We start from the raw sequence: 24353 nt of genomic DNA on the forward strand, positions 1-24353 counted from the left end.
CTAGTGATGTCATTAAATAAAACAAATTTTTACTTTTTAAAGTGGGAAAACAAAAAAATCAAATGTATCCAAATGTTTACAGAAATAAAACTGAAACTTGTACAAATATGGACAGGTGCATTCTATATATAGATTTCTGGGATCCCAACAATGGATATTAACCTTCTGAGTACTGCAGGCGAGATATCTCGCCCGACGTCACGTCAGTCAACATACTGTACACTGTATACAGTGCATTCCCCAATTTATATTTCCCGCCGTTTTGCACACGACACTCACTGGAAAGGGAAATATAATAAAAGAAAAAAGATTTGTTTTCAAAATGGTGGCTTTTGTTTTGATTTTTTCAATTGAAAATACCTTGAAATTTTGAGTTCAAAAAGTGGTTTTCGGCAAGTATTTTCGCTTGACAACAATGTCGGCACGTCACGGTCATTTTCAGGGATCGATAGCTGATTGTGACAGCTAATTTGATAATAAATTTGATCATTTTACCAACAACGAAAATTACCAAATATTGCAATATGAATCGTAGTTCGGGTTTAAAAACAAATTCTGGTCAGAAAACCACTGTTATCGGGAATAATGGACATAAATACTGGACAGCTGGCCACAAATGCCCGTAAGTAAACGCAACTTTTTAGATTTTTTGCCTAACTTTAATCACTTAGCTGATCTAAAAATAATAAAAATTACAAAAAACCCCACGAAATTAATACTTACCGATTCATATATGAACTTTATTTCATGTATTTATAAAACATTTAAGTGAATATATGTGAGTAAAAATTATAAACTTGTACCCACTCAAAGTGGTTTTTAGTTAAAATTAATCCAGTAGTCTAAAGGTTAAAGAAAAGGCTTCACAAATCCCTATTTTCTACTGTTCTTTTCCACACAAATTGCCTGAGATTGTTTTACATATCAAGTTCATAAAATCTCCAAGCCTTTCATTCAAGCATCAAATGTGAGCTTTTTGCTGTCAAAGGTAATTGCACTGTTAAATCACGAGACCAGCCATTGACCTTGAAACTAATTGCGAGCTTACTGAAGGTATGTAACAACCATAGCTTTGGGAATTTTAAAATGTAATATTTCAGCTGGGCTACAAGTGAGCTATTCACGCCATTAAGCTACCGTGATTCCACGAGTGACAGATAAATCTTCTGGTACCAGTGGAGACCTGCAGAGCCTCTCAAAATGACCATGGCTACCTCTCTATCTGCCCAATTAATCACATGTTAAACTTCATATCGCACAACAGAGTCCTAATAAATGTGTTTCGGTTACTGCACAGTGAATTTTCACATCTTATCAGTTGAGGAAGCTATAGGGGTCAGACTTGCATATTCTAGCAATTCAAGGAAGTCTGCCATGATATATTTAACTATGGCAGTCCTGATGGAGGGAGAAAATACTGTCTGTCGGATTATAACAGCTATGAAAACTGTATATATATTAAAAATATATTAAAAAAAATAGTAGGGGTGTTTGTTTGTTGTAGTTTTATGTTTAAAAAAAAAAAAAAATAATAATCAGATTCAATAATTAAGGTTGTCAAGTTTACCAAATAAAAGAATCCTACAGTATTTAAAAGCCCAGTGGTATTAGTAAAGTGCTGACCTGATGCACAGTTGATCTAGGATTGATCCCCATCAGTGGACCCATTGGGCTATCTTTTATTCCAGCCAATTTACCACAACTAGTATATCAAAGGCTGTGGTATGTGCTATCCTGTCTGTGGGATGGTGCATATAAAAGATCCCTTGCTACTAATAGAAAAATGTAGCAGCTTTCCTAAGACTGTATATCAGAATTACCAAGTGTTTGATACCTAATAGCCGATGATAAATAAATCAATGTGCTCTAGTGGTGTCATTAAACAAAACAAACTTTTTACAGAATTTAAAATTATTAGGTAAATCACAAGTTGCTTTACATTTTTTTTTTTTTAACCAAGATGTAGGTAATCAATTGTTTGGTTATGTAAATTATATTGGTGTAACCTATTCAATTAACTCAAATCTGTTTAAAGTTTATCTTAGGTAATTAATTATGATGACAATAAAAAAAGATATGCAACCTGACAGCCATATCATGTTTTAAAAGATTAAATCCTGCATTATGACGAATGCGAGTTATTTTTCCCTGAAGCAATCCGTATTTCCTTGATGACAAACAGAAAGGCCCATGTAAGTTAGCTAATTTGTTTTATCATAAAATGTTTGTTTTACAAAAAATGTATTAAATTTGTAAGTTAAATTATTTACACACATATTTATAATTTGAAAGAAAAATATAAAACAAGATTAATAAAGGCAGAATTAAGAACCTAAAATGAATGAACGGAATCAGTCAAAGAAAAGATTACTCAACTACTTATACAGTGTAAATTTGTGAATGTGATAGGTGTGGGGGTTTGGTTGTTGTTTTGTCTGCAGTTGGAATCTAAAAAAAAGAATTAATTATTAAATTATGTTATTGAAAAAAGAAAGAAAGAAAGAAAAAAGAAAGGAAAAAAAAGTAAGAAAGGAAAAAAAGAAAGATTCCGGATAATTTGTATGGCTTAATTACACCAAACATTTTTATGCAAGGTTGACATGGAAAAAATAAAATCAATAAAACTTGATGACTAATCAATTGCATGTGCCATACATGTAGTAGAGCCTATTGTAAAATACAGCCATTGTTTGGTACACTCAGGAAAATGATGACCAATCAATTACATGTAGTGAACAGAGGGCATGATCTGACTCAGTCAGATGAACGCTCACCTGATGTGCTTGGTTTGGAGGACTGAACCCTTCAGTAAACACATTTTTGGTTTGGGTGGGGGTTTTTTTATGTTCCAAGCATACAGTGCCCCATGACTGATATATATCTGTACTGCCATTGTTTGGTACTTAATGTTCAGATAAAATGCTGCACCATGGTACCTAGTTCTATAGTACATGTATCTGAAGCTGTATCCTAATTGCTGTATCCTAATTGCCGTATCCTAACTGGACGTGTGCGATGCGACACATTTATCCGTTGCGCCGTATGTGTGCGGTTAGGATACGGTAATTGAAATCAATGATTTCTAAAATACTTGCTCGTGGCTGGTTAGGATACAGCTTAAGGACTTGAAATAGCAGCCTGCAAAAAGCAAAAAAGCAGTCCATTTTTTACATCTAGCAGGTGATATAGAAATTCACCTGATAAAACCACCAAGATAGAGATGTTTGTACGATTATCTCATCTATTTAGTTTGGAATTTTGAAACATATTTTAATTCCATATTAATTCTCTAAAATACATCTTAAAGGTTCATCATTTTCCCCACATTATACCTTCTTTACATTATTTTTATGCTAGCTTATATCCAATTAAGATTCAAGCATGCTGTCTTGGGCACACACCTCAGTGGGTTAGTTGTTAGTGGTTAATGAGACAGTGTGTGGGTGTGGGTAATTTTTGGCATGCTTCCATCAGAGAACTGTTCAAGCATGCCTGTCATGGGCAAAACCTCTGCCTTCCCAAGAGTGTTTTGTCCATGACAGGTTGGCGAGAGAGAAGACGACATAGTGGTCTTATACCTACCTATTGAGTCGTTAAAACTCACATTATTTGGTACTGAAAGTGAGTGCTCCGCAAGGCTCAATGGGTAGGTGTAAACCACTTACACCAACCAGTGATCCATAACTGGTTAACAAAGGCCATGGTTTGTGCTATCCTGCCTGTGGGAAGCACAAATAAAAGATCCCTTGCTGCTAATCGAAAAGAGTAGCCCATGTAGTGGTGACAGCGGGTTTCCTCTCAAAATCTGTGTGGTCCTTAACCATATGTCTGACGCCATATAACCGTAAATAAAATGTGTTGAGTGCGTCGTTAAATAAAACATTTCTTTCTTTCTTTTTTTTCCTAATGTCAGCCCTGTACCTGCAATATAAATTTACTGTCAATGTTTGGGTCTTGATGCTTAGGTAAAATGATTACCAATCAATTACATAGAACTGAACATAGACATGTAGTACCTGCAATGTAAAATATTGCAATTGTTTGGTCCTTGATGCCTGGATAACATGGTTATTTGTAATCAACTGCACACACTGTACATGTAGTGTCTGCAATTTAAAATATTGCCATTATTTGGACCTTAATGCCTGGATAAAATGGTTATTTGTAATCAATTGTATGTACTGTACATGAAGTGTCTGCAATTATAAATATTGCCATTGTTTGATACTTAATGCCTGGATAAAATGGTTATTTGTAATCAATTGAATGTACTGTACATGTCCATGTACATGCAAGTGTCTGCTATATATAAATTCCAGCCATTGTCTGGCACTTAATGCTCAGGTACAGGTAAAAATTAAGCCTGGTACATACGAGTGCATGTATAAATGAGAATTACCGTTATGACAGACAGAAATCTGATAGGAGAATTAACCGTGCCTCAGACCTGCACTTGCTCACACAAGATCAATCAGATTGTCTCTGCTTCATTAGAGACTTATAAAATGCTTTGTCACTCACAATTTCACAAGTGATCCGAGATTTTACAGCCAATAAGGCAGCTCAATTGAGAAATTCCTGATGTTTTAGTCACATTTAAATCAGAGAGACCGTAACAAGCTCAATGTGCCTCAAAGGTTTTCCTTGTAACAAAAATAAATACAAAAAATGCAAGTAATTTTTGTTTGTACATGTATAATCTCTCATCAGATAAAAAGAAAAATGTGCCTGAAGATGTAACAAAGATATTACATCTAACAGCACTGTAATGTATACTGATGGAAAGAAATAAGGGAACACATCAATTTGTAGACCAAATTTAATTCACTACTAGCATAGTAATGTCTGTATTTTATACCAAGTTGTAACATGGGATTGAATGTCTATAGTGTTGAATGTGCTGCCTATATGTTCCCAGTCAACTTCTGACAATATGAATCGATTTTTGGTGCAGTCATTGTTTCTTGTTGCTATCTGTGTGATCCTTTATTTCTTTCCATCAGTATATATATGTATGTATACTTGTTACTGATCAATAAACTTATAATTTATAACTGAAATTCAATAACAAACAGAATACACAGTTTTCTACTATTTTCAAATTAAAAATATTTCTCCATCAAAATATAATTTTGTTATTTGTAAAGAAATGGTTTCAGTGCATGTATCAACTGAAACAGAATTTCCATTTTTTTTACTGTTTTAAAATAAAAAACATTTTATAAGTATAATTTACATTCATAAAACTGTTTATGGAGGATTTTACTTACTTAAAGGGACATTCCTGAGTTTCCTGCATTGTAAGATGTTTCCGACTAATAAAATATGTATACGATTAAACTTAAATATCAAATATATTTTCTTGTTTAGAATATCAGTGTCTGTATAATCAATGTGTTTCTGTTCATCTTAGTATTTGTAAGAAGCCCAAACTGGATTTTGTCTAAAAATAATTTCGTACGTACAAAAAAATATTTTTTAGGAAATAAAATGAAATTTAACCTAGTACAAATATTGGAACGATCAGAAACACGTTTAATGTACAGCCACTAATATTTTATGCAGAAACATATATTTGATATGTAATTACAAACGTTAAAAAGTCTATGTTAGTCGATAACATCTTAAACATTGCAGCAAACTCAGGAATGTCCCTTTAAGGTATCAAAGACATGTTTTACACCTTACATGTACATGTATTTGGCATTACTATATATATATATATATAATGGAAGTTTTTTAAAAACTGGGGTGGAATAAAATTTACAAAAATCAAAAACAAACTTTTCCAAGATATGAAATAGTATATCATCCCCTTTAAATCAATAATAGAAAGAAAATAATCGTTCAGGGATATAACCATCAATAAAAAATAATAATAATAATTTAATGGGCGAAAAAAAGGAATGTATTTGTAATTATTCTACAAATATGATATCAGTGAAATCCATTTCAAAGTTCATTTCACTCTTTTTACACCATTATATTGACCTAAAGGCACTTTCTGAGCTGAATGATAAAAAATGAAATAACATTGTGAAATATTGATTAGACCTGCAATTATATCATTTGATCTCCAGACTCCGACAGAATGCCCAATGCAAATGCTGCACGATTACCACAATCACCTGACTGAAAAGTCATTGGCCAAATTGACTGTTCCCACGCCACCACAGAATTCATATTTACATTTCATTTACACATATTATAACCCAGTGCCAAAACGGATCAATTATACCATATTGTACATGAGCGTGTGGTAGCTATGGAGATAAGAAAATTCCAACCCAAACAAGACTAAAGATAAAACTTGTCTACTTGGTTTAAAAAAAGAATCATTTTCAGACTAATTAATTTTATGTTAATGACCCGATATTTATAACCCCTGCAATTAAGAAAACTTCCACGAGATGAAACAAGCAGTTGGAAAAAAAAATCTAATATCTATAGTCCACAGCAAAAAAAAGTGCTATGGAGAATGAAAAACTCCACGGCATTGCTGATTGCCGTGGGCAATTGCAAGACGCGAACTTAAGAATTTGTCTCACATGGCAATTTTTAAAAGAATTGCAATGGGTGAAACAGTCCTCTGACGGCAATTTTGAGCCTGCCTATGGCAATTTTTTTTAAAGTGACATTTGCAGCAAATATACCTGACTGAAAGGCTATCTTATTATATGTAGACATCTTTTAAATGTGCAAATTTTAAATATTGGCAGATAATGTACACCAGGTGTATACATTTCGCCATTATTGAGGAGCTTGATGCGCTGTACCTACGGCAATTTATATCTCATCGATGGCAATTGCTGTCGGTGCCGCCATTAGTTTCGAGCCCTGTATTTAGTATAAAAATATGGAGTGCAAATATCTGTCCTGTATTTAATAATGAGTTTATAAAATATTAACAATGAATACACAAACAGTTGTAGCTCAAGCGTCAAAAATAAACATACAGGGTTTCTGTCAGAGGGTAAAACGGATATAGCACCATACACATGTACCTAAACATTTTTTTGCAGATTTAATTTTTTTAAGTTAACCTCTAATTTTGACAAAATTAATTATTCTTATCATTACTGTATAATTTTCTTGACACTAACCTTATACTTAACCCATTACCCAAAAATTTCTTTCTGGCAGAAACCCTGACACAGGAAGTAAAAGTATGTTTTACTTAACTACACCATTACATTGGATTTAATCATTGGCTATCGGATGTCAAACATTCTGTCATTTTTAACATGAAGTCAGGGTTTCTAAGTACAGAGGGCACAATTACGTACCCTAAAATCTTGGAATAATGGATAGATTTAAAAAAAATTGTTTAGACAGATGATAGTAATAGTAATAGAAGTGGTGTTGAAAATTTGTCAAAGAACATGAAAGTGCAGAGTCCCAATTTTGAAACATTTCAAACCCATAACCACCATGAAGCAGAGCCCTCAAAAGTACCCGGTCTCCGGCGGCAAATCGCTGCCTGAAACAGCTTTTGCCGCCGCCTACTTTTCGTTGATGGTAAAAAAATCACTGTTGTAGCCTGCTACTTTTTAAACTATTGAGGGCGCTGATGAAGGGGCACTTACATGTATGGTCGGTTTTGTTTTTATTACATACATGTACATGTACATGAATATATCCTCAAATTATTTTCTGGCAAAAAGATTAGAAGTGTTTGGAATAACCTTATCAAAAAGTATGTGAATGATCCTTTAGGTTATGATGCATTAATATTTCAATTATTATTACACTGCAATCAAACACCTCTAAACGGGTTCCTCTGTCAACTGGAATTCCCTAAAAAATTGACATTTTTAAACTCGCTTTTTCAAATATCAGAACAGAAAATAACGTTTAAACTGAATATCCCTTAAAACTGGATTTTTTTTACTCATTCCCATCCTGTACTAAAAAATCTCTTCACAGACACTTATAGATTCATTCTGTTATATACTATATACTGATACTTGTAATACTGATACTTGTATTCATATATCTTATATTTAAATCACAGTTTATCAACACTCCTGGAGATTAGGTTTAAAAAGACTTTATGGAGAATGAAGTACTGTTCTCCACATTCTTGGCATGTGATAACACCCGAGTAACCTAAACAACTGCTGTTGACTTATTTCAATGCCTGATGGCTAGAACTACACAAGTTGTATATATGTATTCCACATGTATTTCCCAAATTCATACACATGTGACATATGTACAAGGGCATTATTATGTACATGCATATACAGTAAATTATATTACAGTAATCAATTGTACTGTGTAGACAATAAACATACATGTAAATTCATGTACAGGTGTTAAAGCAATTCATTTAGAAACATACGTGTTTCAAAAACATCAAGTAAAATAGTTTCAGTATAACTAAAGCCTAAATGTACATGTGTATGCACATACATGTACTTACATACAAGATTACATTTTATAGTTTTAAAAGAAAGATATTATAGGCACTAATTTGTTTAATAATGTTTACTATCTTATGTACAAAGTATGTACAAATGACAACTACATTGCTCTAATTAAATATGAATATTTAAATAAGCTTAATAATTTTAGTGATTTAATTAAGCTATATATTTGAACACAAATTATATTTTGATTTTGTTTTTGTTTTTTAATAAAAACTTTTGGCAAAACAAATGATATTCACTTTTAACTGGACAAAATGAATACAGCCTGGGCCTATATTTTTTAGCTATCTTAGTTCGATGATATCTCTAAAACCATTACAGGGTATGAACATCACTATGGCATGTGTTGTAATGATGTCATAGTCTACAATGGTTTTAAAATATTGCAGTGCTAAGATCATAAGCATACAAGATAAAATCTCAAATTCAGGCAAAAGGTCTAGTGATTCATTTGCAAAGTTGCAAACCTATTTTGCGGTTTGGTAGTAATGCTAATATGAATAAATGTTGTTATGCAGATTTGGGGCATTTTTGTTTAATTCGGGCAAAAGCCAACCTGTCCTCCTGCAAAAATGGGAGCCTATATGCCCATGACTAAGATAGCTTTGAACATCTGTAACTTGGTGTTTATAAAACTTTTAGAGTCTAGTCTCAAGACATACAAATTTGAGACTTTATCACATTAATGCTATACAAATTGCATGTGTGTGACATCATTAAAAGATTTGAATCTAGACTCTAAAATTTTTATAAACACGGGACCTGCTTTTCACCCCTTGTTGTCAGTCAGTGCTTCAGTGCTACAGATTCATCACCTGTCAAAACCTTGTTCTCCAGCTGGATTAAAAATTGTATATGAAGAAAGAACAATATATATCAGACTACCTATATCACTCATATTGGGATATTAACCCAGCAAGGTCAGCGTGGTGACAGTTGAGTGACATGCGATATACAGTAAAATGTAAACTATTAACCTACACTACAGTTTAAAAACATAATGGGCCAGCCCATCACCTGGTACATGCAATAAACCAACATGTACGCAAATCCTAACACCACACATTCCAGCATGAACCGGCCTAAATGTCTTCCTCCTTATCACATACCCATTAAAACTGTTCGGTGTAACAGGTTTATGCATACATTATTCAAAATCTTACTTTTCTTTATTGTGTCATATATTTTTTAACACCATGACATTCATTTTACATGTACACCTATTCTCAGAAACAATTAGGTTTTAAGTAAAGTGAAAATTGGCAAAATTTAGTAGAGCTCTCATTTTAAAGGTTGCTTGGGTCATCTAAAGAAGTACATGTACAACAAATAACAGTCTCACCAATAAACAGTAAAACCTAACAGTACATGTAGGTAAAATTCCAAACCACATGGAAACAAAAGTTAAAGACTGTTTTGTTTAACAACACCACTAGAGCATATTTAATTTACTAATCATCAGCTATTGGATGTCAAACATTTGGTTATTTTGACATGTAGTTTTGAAGAGGAAACTTGCTGTAGTTTTCGATTTGTAGCAAGGGATCTTTTACATGCACCATCCCAAAGACTGAATAGCACATATTATGGCCTTTCATATGCCAGTCGTTTTGCCCAATGGGTCCACCGAAAGGGATTGATCCTAAACTGACTGCACATCAGGCGAGTGCTTTCCCACTAAGTTACGTGGAAACTAAAAGTCAAACAAAACTTGAAATAGCAATACATGCATAGTATATACATCATTACATGTGACTAGTAATGAGAAATAACCAAAACTTGAAATAGCAATACACGCATAGTATATACATCATTACATGTGACTAGTAATGAGAAATAACCAAAACTTGAAATAGCAATACACGCATAGTATATACATCATTACATGCGACTAGTAATGAGAAATAACCAAAACTTGAAATAGCAATACACGCATAGTATATACATCATTACATGCGACTAGTAATGAGAAATAACCAAAACTTGAAATAGCAATACACGCATAGTATATACATCATTACATGTGACTAGTAATGAGAAATAACCAAAACTTGAAATAGCAATACACGCATAGTATATACATCATTACATGCGACTAGTAATGAGAAATAACCAAAACCACCAAAGAAAACATGTTTAGAAAGAATCAGGTCTGCCCTCTGACCATGCTGATGGTACATGCACTTTGATGTGTATGTTTAGTGACAAATTCACTCAGTGCTTAAGATGGGAGACTTTGGTGGAAAGACGTCGTGCGATTATTTGGTGTTTGGGTGTGCATGTGAAGCAGATGAGAGGGAAAATGAGGAACACCTGTGTAAAACAAACGAACATCATGAAGATAAGGGACCAACTAGCACACACAGTGGACTTGAAAGGAAAGGAAGGAAATTTAATTTATGTCTGGCAATCCATCAAAACATTTTAAAGTATGGTGACATAGTCTAACGTTTGGTTATATCACTAGTGTTGTGAGTTAGTTGGAATTTCATCATCGATCATTATTTACAATCGAAATTCATCATTGACTGTACACATAAAAACAAACCCAACCCATGGGAACATTTTGTTCAGTATCGCGCTGCGATATGCTATACAAATTTCAGAGATCACTACGCAATTCTACAATGTTAAATAATAGTTGCTATTCAATTTCCAAGTGACCACCAACTGTCACTAATCAACATTTTTAAAACAAAATATTCCAGGACACTCCAGTATTCATGTATTTATATCATTTCAATCATTGAAAATGTAGGGACATTTCCAGTGACAACTGAGTAGGCCTATGTGGGTTTTTTATAATTGATCATCACATTGGTAGATCCCAACCGATCAATTTTTTATTTATATAATTAATGACAGCAACTTCACTAGTTATCACTAGAGATGTTTCAGGTCATGGAGTCAGTCAAGCATTGTTCACTTGAATCATCTGACCAGTTAATCAAGTACAAATTTCATGATCCAGTAAAACAGAATCCAATATACAGAGTCACTTCTCTTCCAGTTCCATGCACACATACAGGGTACATACAGTTTTTGTGTGTTGAATATTTTGCTTAATATAAAAAAGTATGTGAATGATTGAATTGTTAGCATCTTTAAAAAAATCCCAATTCTCACTCCACAGCCTTATTTTGGTATATCACTTCTGAAAGGGCGAGACTTAACCCAGTGGTAAAAAAGGTTTGCTTGATACGCAGTTGGTCAAGGATCGATCCGTCGGGCTATGTCTCGCTTTAGCCAGTGCACCACAACTGGTATATCATAGGCTGTGGTATGTGCTATCCTGTCTGTGGAATGGTGCATATAAAAGATCTCTTGCTACCAATGCGAAAATATAACAGGTTTCATCTCTATGACTGTCAAAATGACCATATGCTTGACATCCAATAGCCCATGATTAATAAATCAATGTGCTCTAGTAGTATCATTAATCAAAACAAACTTTTTTTTATCACTTCTGGTGTTTAATACTTTTATCTCTTAATCATAAATTGTTATTGTACCAGAAGAATAAATTGAGTACATACAATGTATGAACAGTTGGTTAAGTCACATAGCGCTGGGTCACCAAGGGCAATAGGACACAGGGTCAAAAGGTGTGAATTTATGTTTCATTTTAATTGGCTTATTCTGTGAGAATAAACTGTCAGCATAAATAAAATCAAATATAAAATTATAAAATAAAAATTATAAAAAGACAAATGAATATATGTATCTACTTATTTAGCAATGGAAATAATTGCAGGGTTCTGAAAATGTAATGGTGGACATGTGGCAAACTGCTGCAATGCCCTCTATATAGTCATATGCTCCAATGACCTGAAAATTAGTCTCACAACCAAACTAGCTGTGCCTTATTTTGCATACTCCAGCACAACTCCTGAAAGTTGTTTTATTGCAAAAACATAAAACCTCATATTTATTTTGAATGAGTGTTGCTGTGTTATGTTAAGATACTTGTTAAAGTTTGCCTGGTTGCTCTGCTTTCTGGTTGTAATGCCCCTCCAAAATCTCCATTAGTCTAGGCCAAATGACCATATTTTAAAAATAATAATTAGTTTAGCTCTGTTCAACAAAATGAAATAAATGTAAACATGTACAAGGCTGTATGTTTTATGAGCAGGTAACTAAAGCTTAATAGTTTTATAAGCGTAAGTAATTGCATGTCAACTTTCATGGATCACCAGAGGCAGATCATATAAAATTTCATATCCATGTACAAGATAATATAGGAGGGGCTCAATGTAGTCCAGTGGTAAAGCACTTGCTTGATGTGAGGTCGGCCTAGGAATGATCCGTTGGTAGACCCATTGGGCTATTACTCATTCCAGCCAGTACACCACGACTGGTATATCAAAGGCCATGGTACGTGATATCCTGTCTGTGGGAAGTGCATATAAAAGATCCCTTGTTACTAATGGAAAAATGTAGTTTGATTTCCTTTCTAAGACTATATGTAAAAATAACCAAATGTTTGACATCCAATAACCGATGATTAACAAATCAATGTGCTCTAGTGGTATTGTTAAACAAAACAAAAAAACTTTAAGATAATATAGGAGATGGTAACCAGAAAAAGAGTAAAATTAAGAATGAAAAAAAGATAGAGAAAAACCACCAAAACAACTACATGTATATTTAAAAAATGAGCAGTTTAAAAATATTTAAATATTTATTGATTTTACTTTGCATAATATTAAAGTGTAAAAATTAATTAATGTTTAAAGACCTCACTATATATATATATATATATATATATTGGCTACCAAACAAAACAAAACCCCACACAAATCTATCATTTAAAAGCAGAATGCAAGCATTTAAAAGAACATCAAATATCAAAGATTTCTAGGGGCTGGGGTGGGGTGGGTTTGAGATCCTGCCACCAGATACCCTAGCATTCTTGCATGATTCTATTGCACCCTTTCAGAGCTTATCATCCCCGTAAACTTAAATCCTAGGGGTAAATACATTCCTTGAGAAGTCCTCAGGCACGAACAAGGTTTATTATGTAAGGTGCCTTGACATGAACAGAGTCCTTTAAATGTACAGCAATGCGTGTTTCTCTTTGATAACAGACAGAGATACATGTACATGTAACTTGTGTGTATACACCGGTATACGAAACAGCGAAACCATACACGTTCATCAAGACCATCTCACTGTGATCACCTGCCTGGTTGAAAAGTTTAATCTGCAAACCTTGCATCACAACACAAGACAAACGGGATCACCGTACAAGATAAGTAAACAAGTGACAAGATCTATACTTCACCCGGGGCGACTTGAGTTTTACGTGTAATTGGGGTGTCTACCAATTTACACCGACTCCATCCAGAGCCTGAAGAGGATCAGGTAAACTGTCAGGTACACACTTGTGTACACTTATACTGGCCACTTCAGCAAACGTACAACTCCATACAATTCTTTATTTAATTTTATAAAATATATACAGAGATTATTACCAGTGTGTGTTTCCATACTGTCAGTATCATATATTAGGAATACAAATTGTATTATACACATCAGTGGTCAAATAACAACTCACCAGTTACGTAAATATAATTCACTTAACTGAACAAAGATTGTGAAATACTGTTCCCCAAGATAGATTAACTCAGAAGATTGATAGTCAGTGAAGTTGAAAATTAAATGCAAATTTATGTATTTTTAAATGAAGAAAACCTACAATTTTCATAACAGATGTTAAAAAATTTAAATGTAAATGTATACAGGCGTATTTATTTATTTAAAATAATAAAACCATTAGCTCTTCAACCAATAGTAGTATTTTCCCTAGAAATTTGGCAAGGCATGGTAGAAATAACACTTTGGGGGCATTTTCACTATTTTCAGGGTACTTTTTTTTACATTAAAAACAAAATAAATAATTGAAATAAACATAAATACAATTAATGTTCTTGCTTTAATAAATGAATGGCAAAATATATAACAGATATTTTTATTAATTAATAATAATTTTTTTTAGTGTTTTATCAAGGCAATGTTAGAATTAATTATTGAAAAAGGCTTTTTCAATCTCAGTGCAGCATGGCACTGATTAAGGCAAGATGGTGCTAGACTAGTGAGGCATGGTGCTTCACCATGCTAAAACAAGCTAGGGAAAACACTATATAGTTATTGTATGGTACCGAGAACTAACAAGACCAATATATGATATTTTACGCACTTTTCAATGGAAGGAAAGAGCAGATTAGAATATATCCACAAATAAACACCATGGGAGACCAGGTGATTAACAGTTCAAACTCACCTGTTTTCAGGTAGCCGGTAATAACAAAGTAGGGCATTCTTCATATTACACATGTATGCAACCAAAAAAAAAATTCAAATACACACAATAGCCTAGAGCCTAGACTGTGGAACTCTGAAAGTACCAAAACCAAACTGAACTCAGGTCTGCCACCAAGAGTCCAAGGTTTGTCCAGTGGAATTAGTTGCAGGATTTGTGGAACCAAGCAGGAATTTCCTCTGTTGATTCAAAACAAGGAACCCTTCCACACACTGTGTGTGATATATGTAAATGGCTTCAGTATGTCTGGACAACTGTCAGGAATACCATCCACAACACAAACAGAAAGAAATACCTCGACTGTTGGTATTTTTCGCCCTCGTGGAGTATATGAATATATAGATCTATAGGTTGTGACTAAAACCTGCGAGGAGTAACGCGAGATATAGGGACTGTCGCGGATTAACAACAGAGCTGTGGTCAATGTGCCGCTCAAAACAAGTTTGGAGAAATGTGATCTTGTACGGTAATAAGTTTGTTATCTGGGCTGAGTCGGTGGGACTGTGATTGGTATCGTGTGCATGGATGGACGGTCAACACCAGGTCACGAGCGAGGTGTTCAAACACAGTGTGCTCACACCATGGAAACATCACCTGTACAATACACGTCCTCTCCTCACCATTCAACACTGCCAGTAGTGAAAGAGAAAAAACAAATTAAACAAGACAAACAAACAAAATCTAGACACCATTAAACCTGCACGAAAGACACACAGAGATGACTATCCCTGCAGTTAAAATGCAGACACCCTATATAATTAACACTGGTTAAAGAAAAACTCATGCAAAAGACTGTCAGGACTACAGACTAATAGTACAGGGGTCGCTTCCCTGTAACGGCTCCATCCCAGAGTGAGTTCTTACGGGCTCAATGGGTAGGTGAAGGCAACTACACACTCTTCTTTCTCACTAACCAACTAACAATTAACCTACTGTCCTGGACAGAGACCAGATAGCTGTGTGTGCCCAGGATAGTGTGCTTGAACCTTAATTGGATATAAGCACGGAAATAAGTTGAAATGAAATGAAATAAATGTCTGTATTTATTACAACTGCTTTCAACTATGACAATTTAAAGTTTGTTTTTTGTTTAACAACATGACTAGAGTACATTGATTTATTAATCATAGGCTACTGGATGTCAAACTGTGAACATTTCATAATTTTGACAGTCTTAGAAACCTGCTATATTTTTCCATTAGTAGCAAGGGATTATTTATATTCACCATCCCACAAACAGAATGGCACATACCACTGCCTTTGATATACCAGTCGTGATGCACTGGCTAGAACAAGCCTAATGGGCCCATTGGCGGGGATTGATTTCTTACCAACCACGTATCAGGCAAACCCTTTATAAACTATGACAATTTGACATATAATTTTTAATCATGGTTGATTAAACAATGCATAAAAATGGGTTTCATTCCAATATAACTTGATATATGTTTTATTTAATACACAGTTTTATTTCTAACATTTGACTTGACACCCATATATGGCTCTGACTTTGGAAAATTTCAATTCATGTTCCAAAACAATCAGGGGTTCCAAATATCAGCTGTCCTGAAGTCCCTGATCAGTTATTTCCAATGCAGAACCAATGTTTAAATCTGCTTTTTCATTTTGTCCATGTATCTTTCATTATAAATTTAAATGCTTTTGTTTAGAATACAAAATGAGGTTGCTACTGCAGTCAATAATTTTATAGAACCAACATTAAATTGACCCTGTGCTAGATGATTTCTATTCATCAGGTCCAGGGTCAAGCAATCCACTTTCATATTAGTATTTTTTATTAGCCAACAGGTACATAATGAAAGTCTATGACAACATAGCAGTTTTAAGTATTTTTGTCAATATACCCTACTGTCACATTTTTGGGTCAAACAATTTGACGTTCTGTTTACAAGTATACATGTATATATCATGACCTGAGAATTACAGGGTTCTATCTGCAATTTTTTCCAAAAATGAGTGATCCGTCCTATTTGATAGAAAATAAAATTATCTACATAATAAACAGTCCTAGAATATGGTATTTAAGACACAGTTGTTATATTAAGACCATTGCAAAGACCTCTCTATGACTCAGATATGGCAGCTCCAAACTTTAAGTGGCAATTTCTCAGAATGAGGTTTTGTGCACATAGAACCTTGTAATTCTCCACCCATGATATATCAAGCCTGGTGTTTATAACACTTTAGAGTCTAGACTTTATTGTCACAGTCATGAATTGTATGCATGTGACGTCATTAAGAGTTTACACTCTTAAAAGTTTTATAAGCACAGACCCTGATTTGTTTCCTGTACTGTAATATCTGTAATAAACACAACTGGCCATACGATAACCTGAATTTAATGTATGAATTCACAGCTTGCAATAACACATGGTTAAATTAAAAATATAACGCAACCCATGACAGTGTTCTACACTCGGTTTTATAACTTACTCTTCTTTGGCTAGTGGACAAATTTTTTTTACTAGCCAAGCTAAAAATGTTACTCGCCCACAGTGAAAAAAAAAGAGAAAGAAATGTTTTATTTAACGACACACTCAACACATTTTATTTACAGTTATATGGCGTCAGACATATGGTTAAGGACCACAGAGATTTTGAGAGGAAACCTGCTGTCGCCACTACATGGGCTACTCTTCCGATTAGCAGCAAGGGATCTTTTATTTGCACTTCCCACAGGCAGGATAGCACAAAGCATGGCCTTTGTTGAACCAGTTATGGATCACTGGTCGGTGCAAGTGGTTTACACCTACCCATTGAGCCTTGCGGAGCACTCACTCAGGGTTTGGAGTCGGTATCTGGATTAAAAATCCCATGCCTCGACTGGGATCCGAACCCAGTACCTACCAGCCTATAGACCGATGGCCTAACCACCAAGGCCGGTCGCCCACAGTGTGACACTACTCATTTTGTATCATTTATGAATGTGTTGTAACCATCATAACATTATAGATGACTTATGCTGCTAAATTAAATAAATAGCTTGAACAGTGAAATTGTTTAGTTTTCACTCAATCATGAATCTGAAATGAGGACCATTTCAGAACTGATCGCATGAGGGAGGTGGGAGGGACTGTAATTATAATTCTATGCCTCATATGACTGCTATTTTTTTCCTACATATCCTACCGTTTAACTAAAATATTATTTTGTGGGTGGTGGATATACAAGAAAAAAATCTCTCCCCTCATTTGATTTATGCCAGCAACATGCTTGCTAATTTTTCTACAATAGGTATAGTGCATTGTGTCAGTATTATGGTCATGTTTTCGCCAAATCACTCAAATCAACGATGAGTTCCGAACAGTACTGACAATTAATACGGAATTCACAGTGATCAATCGGACAACTTCGTAAATAACGAAATGTTCCGACTGCACAATGATGTCAACAAATTTCATTTGTTTTCGCTGTTAGGACTCTGAACACACATGGCAAATAATTTAATACTTAGCCGTTTTTGGAGTCAGTTGCCAGATGGCGACGATAATAAATTCAATCATTCGCCATGCCAACATTTTGGTCGCATTGGCGACCATTTTGGTCGCAACGTAGAACACTGCTTGACAAACTCTCCTTTCCAATACATCTTGCAAACATAACATATCCCATGATTAGCCTCTCCCTAGTACTAAATACTGTCAAATACCCAAGTTGCAACTGTTATGAACTTTTTTCTAGGAAATGTATCTAAATTGTGCTATTTCTAGGTTTCAGGCAGAATCAAAAAACAAATTTCCAAATTCAATATATGTCTGAAAATGAAGTACCTGTATGTTAAACATCGCATATTGCATACATAAATGTATTTTGCTCTCAATGTAGCCAGCACAGCATACTGTATACATACAACAACATGTATGCATTAAGGTATTCAATAAATTCAATATTTTCCTTATCAACTGCTGTCGAATGAGCAGCACAACCAAATATTGGTTTTGCTGTGAACTAATGGACTATTGTCGAGTCGATCAGTGAGAAAAATACACTTTATTGGACATCAATCACTGTAGAAGAAATACAAATACGCGGCTTTGGACACCGGCTACCTGATTTACAACAGCCTGGACTGGCAAGGCCATCCACACAAAAAGAATTGGTTCACTGAAACCCAACCCATTTCTGCAGCGGATCAATTAACTGAAAGGCAATTTGTTTTTTTTTAAACTTCAGTATCTATTGAAAAAAGTGAAAATCATGGCTGCATGTGAAAAATACATGTCAGTGAGTGGGATGGATTTATTGCATTAAAAAAATATGTAATTTATTAAAGCTTGTTTTGTTTTTTAAATAATAATAATAAATTAACAATTTTTTTTAAAACATTTATTTTAAATCACTAAAGGCCAAGTACAGTTAATTTGGAATGTAAGTAGTATAGCCATTTGTGAACTGGTCTTATGATCAGGGTTGCGGGTGGAGAGACAAGTTTTATACACCCATCTCCAACAAAGTCATTGTAATCAGGTTATTATCAGTGTGTGTTTCAGTATCATCAATATCATATATATTAAGAATAAAAATGTATTATGCGAGCCTCTGGTGAGCATAATACATTATTTTTATTCCTAATATATGATATTGACAATATCAAATTACACGAGGGTAATGATCTCTTTATCATATAATCTCAAACTTAATAAAACATGTTTCTGTAAACTATATTTAAAGGCAACTTTAATGCCAGTAAGCTATTCTTGATATTCAAATGACGTAAGAATATATAACGCAGTGTCTTTTTTTTAATGGAAATGTCATTCAAATTTGATATCGTTACATAAAATAAACTAGTGCTTAAAACAAATTTGTTTTCTGAATGCATGCTGGACAGCTTTCAGTATAAAGTTGCTATTGATATGTTTTTGAATGATGACTATGATGGCATACGTCAGTTATGGAGTGTCAATCAAGTACATTTGCTTAAATGTCAATGAACGTATTGTCGTGACCTCGAATAATTTAAATCTAATTTGCAAATTATCAAATTCTTATAGTATGCAATCTGAAAAATGTTACATACTTTGATTACACTGGATATGCTAGCTATTATATATAGGATAAATGTAATTATTAAGTGTTTTACCCTAAAATACACATGTACATATTAAAAAACAAGCTTTGTACAACTGTATGTAGGTATTTAAACTCATTTAGCCAGCTGCCTCAGGGAATATCTTTAGTGGTGAGTCACTGTTTAAAAACATTTGAAACTTTGTTTTATTTATTGACCCCACTAGAACACATTGATTTTTAAATATTTAAAATTTCTGGCATGTCTTCAGAGGAAACAGCTACAATTTCCATTAGCAGCAAGGCATCTTTTATAAGCAGGCACTAATTTTCCACAGACATGACAGCACATACAATTTTAGAAGTTTGATATATATATGTATATTAATATATATACACACAACCCCTCAACCCACTATTTTAATAGCCCATGGATTGATGGGACAAAGCATCAATCACACTCACAATGAATCCAGTCTCCATCTCCCTCCGCAATGACTGGCACACCAAAATCCATATGTACTGTTCTGTCTGTGGGAAAGTGCATAAAAAAGATCCCTTGCTGCTTTTTGGTAGGACTAGCCTATGTGGCAGCAGCTAATTCCATGTCCCTCTTTCTCTCCCATTTTCTTTGTCTGCACAGTGTGTTAAAATATAATAATCATGTGAAACCAAAAATGTGCAAAGTAAAATGTGCTAAGGTATCATTAAACAAACATTCCTTTCATTTTCATTTAATTTTACTTCATTCAGTATTACAGCTAAACTGTTTCAAGATTGACTTGTTTTCACAGAACTGTAAAATAACAACAACATTTCAGATTTCTATGTTGGTTCTTGCAATGAAAAGTGAAATGCATCCATGGACAGATTCTTCGCTTTAGAACCGAATTCTATACCATAGCTAATAGGCCACCAGCAGGGAGTTACACATCACAACTGTAGACAGATATGACAGAACAGCATTCCTCCTCAAGACCTTATCACGCAGACCTACACTCCTGGCGATAGTGCCTGGAATTCTGTGGCTGCTATCTCCTGGCTGGCATTCATCTAATGATCATTATGTAAATGGTCTGTTAAGAATCACACAAATGAACTTAATTATGTGTGAGTAAGTGGAGAGAAGAATGTATGGGTTAAATGAACACTATTACTGGCTATCGATAGGATTCTTTAGAAGCATGAATACACAAAATGTAATCAATGTAGTGTTAAGTAAAGCTGAACTTTTTAGATGTGTGGCTGCAATAAGCAGGTCTTAAAAAAATAACTAAATTGTAATAAAACAGTGTTGATTATGATAAAAGATTACTGATTACACATCTATTTTTTGCAAGTAATGTTTTATTTTTGGTAAATTATATTATGATTTACTCACTTGTATATTTGATGATAATGTTATTCAAATTTAGATTAGTTTTCACTTTGATACGAAATATTTATGGCACCTACACCTTTCAATATTTTAGTTTTCCTGTTGTGACAAGCCTCACAGGGTATACAAAATTATTACATGTTTTATATGTTCCCATATATTAAAATTTGGCACCAAAAGCCCCTCCCCCATTCTATTTTGTTTTTTATTATTTTGTTTTAGAGATCAATTATGAACTAATTATATAATAATTCGTTTTGACAGTGGTATATAACATTAAATACAATAAGAAATAAGATAAATGACAGCTCTGGCAACATTAAATGTTAAATATTGGTCCACAGCGATCGCCGACATTGTTTGTAAACACGAACCATATTTGGAATAATTAGAGAAAACTTACTGTTTTTATTGTGGAGTTTTCCAACTTTTTGCAACAACTTTTGGAGGGATGCAGTATCCTGCTCCTTAACCGTCTGTATCAGGTCGTGATCTTTACCCATGATTCCAATTCCAAGCGCTCTTTTTACTTTTTCATTCATTCATTTTAGTATCCTTTACGTTGAAAACACCACGTCTCGCAGGATCAACACTCAACACCTGCTGAAATCTCAATTCGGGACAGTCGCTGATAAAGCCGCTAAAACACCAATCACTTTACAAGTTCCTTCGTGTATTGCCGTGCCGCAGTCAAATCACTTGCTATATCCATAATCCCGACCGTCTATGAACATATTTTCTGTCAAAACAATAAATTAATCCACAGTACACAACTTTCGTATGATACACCTGGAAAATTAAACCTTGTTCTTTTTCTCATAGGAAAGGCACTACGGCTGCGCACGTCATGACCAATGGATATGTCCGTTACAGTGACTTGCCTTGTGCCCGCGCGCTGCGTTATTTTAAGGCCCTATATGGGTTATTATTATTTTTTTAATTATTATTTATTTATTTATTTATTTTAAAATACAGCATTTTGTTTTAGTCTAGTTATTTAATTGTTGATGATTTATATATATGATAATTTATTTTGTACAATTTTGTACAATAAATAATAATTCTTAACATGTAAAATGTAACAAAAATGGTGTACTTAAAAAAGCATAGAAGCAAATACCATACATTTATCATTATTTGTGATAAATAACTGCAAACTAATTTATACCCCATATAATATTTGGACAATTATTTGAGAATAATGAAACTGTAATGCACTCACTGTAGCTTTCATTTAGCATAAACTGTGGCTTCCATAGGAACCCTGGGTTAAAATATAAAGTACTGATAAAAAAAAAACCCACCTAAACCAAAAAACACCAACCCTAGCCATGGTGATCAGACTTAGCATTGGTAGGTACTGGGTTCACATCCAGGTACCGGCTCCTACGTATAGCGAGTTTAACGACTATACATACACCAAACTTCTTTCTTACTAACCACTACCAACTGATTACAAACCCTCTGTCCTGGACAGACAGCCCAGACAGCTGAAATGTGAGCCCAGAACTGCGTGCTTAAACCTTAATTGGATATAACCATAGAAATAACTTAAAATGGAATGAAAACAAACAAAAAATCAATGTCACATATTCATTAATCAGTAGCCAGTTCTTCACCTTTAAAGAATTATAGGAGTCGAAGAATTGTATGTGATAACTATGTTAACCTGTTGGTTGCCCTCTAAAGATTTCCTAATAGTTTGTTTCGCGGGGGGGGGGGGGGGGGGGGGGGGGGGGGGGGGGGGGGTGTGTGTGTGTGTGTGTGTGTGTCTGTCCTGCTAGGAAATGAAATTGCCAGGTATTTGTAATTTTTATATTCATGTTTTTTCATGGTATAATCATTACATCCCAAAAGAAAAGTTAATGAATAATTTGGGTGGGAAGTCTTCAATACTTTAATACTCAATAATAAAAAATACAAGCAGTGGCCCCACTGAATGAGCAACTATTAAACACTTGTATCCTAACTATTATATATTAAAGTGGCCACTGTCATACTAACTGTTTATTGAACAAAATGGAAGTCAAGCCAGTCTATTAAGCAATCAAAATTAATTAATTTTAGCCATTTTGAATTGACAAAAAGTTAATAATGATTTAAAGAGAGCAAAATCAGTGATAAATACTAGCTGTGTGTTAGGCTGCAACTTGCCAAGCAAAACCAACAGTGGCAAATCTGGGGGGGGGGGGGGGGGGGGGGATCCATCCTTGCTGAATCCACAAAGTTCCGATACCGGTAATAGTAAATGAACAGAATCAAGGTATGCTTATTTAATGGAAATATTATTGATAAAAATGTTTGTTTTAACATTTTATGATTAATGCACTTTAAAAAATAATCATAAATAGATAGATAGATAGATAGATAGATAGATAGATAGATAGATAGATAGATAGATAAATAAATACTAGTATATGATGTATTTACAACTTCAAAAATTTAACTTTTACAAATAAGCTTACAAGAGTTATTTCCCTTCCTGTTCAATGATTTTATTACATTTATCAATATTAAAATTGTTGAACTGGACAAAAATAACTGTCCAGTTTGTTTCACTATCAATATCTTTATTCTTACATAATTATATAATATATATCTAAATTCCACTGCATCCACTGATGGAGTGGGAATTAGGGAATAATTAACAAGCTACAAGGAATTACAAATTATTTGTTCCAAGTGAATGTCTGCTGTAAACCCGAGCCTCTGGTGAGGGATTTACAACATACATTCACAAGGGACAGATAATTTGTAACTCCTCGTAGCAAGTTGAATATTATCTTTATAACCCATTGTCACTTTTAACTGGTTTTTAATTTAGAAAAATTCCTCTGCTGTCTACAACAAAGCCATCAGCCATTACGTCATATAATATTAGTGCATTACATGACATAATGTAAGTGGCATAACAGCATTCTTTTTACAGCCAAATGTTTACAATACAAAATAATATGACTGTGGTTACATTAGAAAATAATTATTTTTCTATGCTACTAAAGCTGCTGCTTATGAAAATATATCATTTCATGTTTATGAAACAAAACAATTTTCTGCAAATCTTTGTAGATAGTATAGCGTATGTGTAATCCGACTCATAAATGGAAATATTATATGAATGAAAATGAAGTTCCGGCTATGGCAAATGTCATGATTTTTAAGCCAGCCAATCTGAATTTAGTATGAGTAT

At 33.9% G+C, this 24353-nt stretch overlaps 1 protein-coding gene across 1 annotated transcript in view; it reads right to left on the reverse strand.

The window, feature by feature from the left end:
• The window catches only part of LOC121379305 (caskin-2-like), a 211270-nt gene extending 189299 nt beyond the window's left edge, over positions 1–21971 (reverse strand). The window contains exon 1 of the mRNA XM_041507859.1: positions 21567–21971. Coding sequence (XP_041363793.1) covers positions 21567–21705 — 139 coding nt within the window. The 5' untranslated portion in view covers positions 21706–21971. The remainder of the gene's footprint in view (positions 1–21566) is intronic.
• Between the last annotated feature and the right edge of the window lie 2382 nt (positions 21972–24353).

The sequence above is a fragment of the Gigantopelta aegis genome, chromosome 8 (genome assembly GCF_016097555.1).
Source record: "Gigantopelta aegis isolate Gae_Host chromosome 8, Gae_host_genome, whole genome shotgun sequence".
NCBI lineage: Eukaryota > Metazoa > Mollusca > Gastropoda > Neomphalida > Peltospiridae > Gigantopelta > Gigantopelta aegis.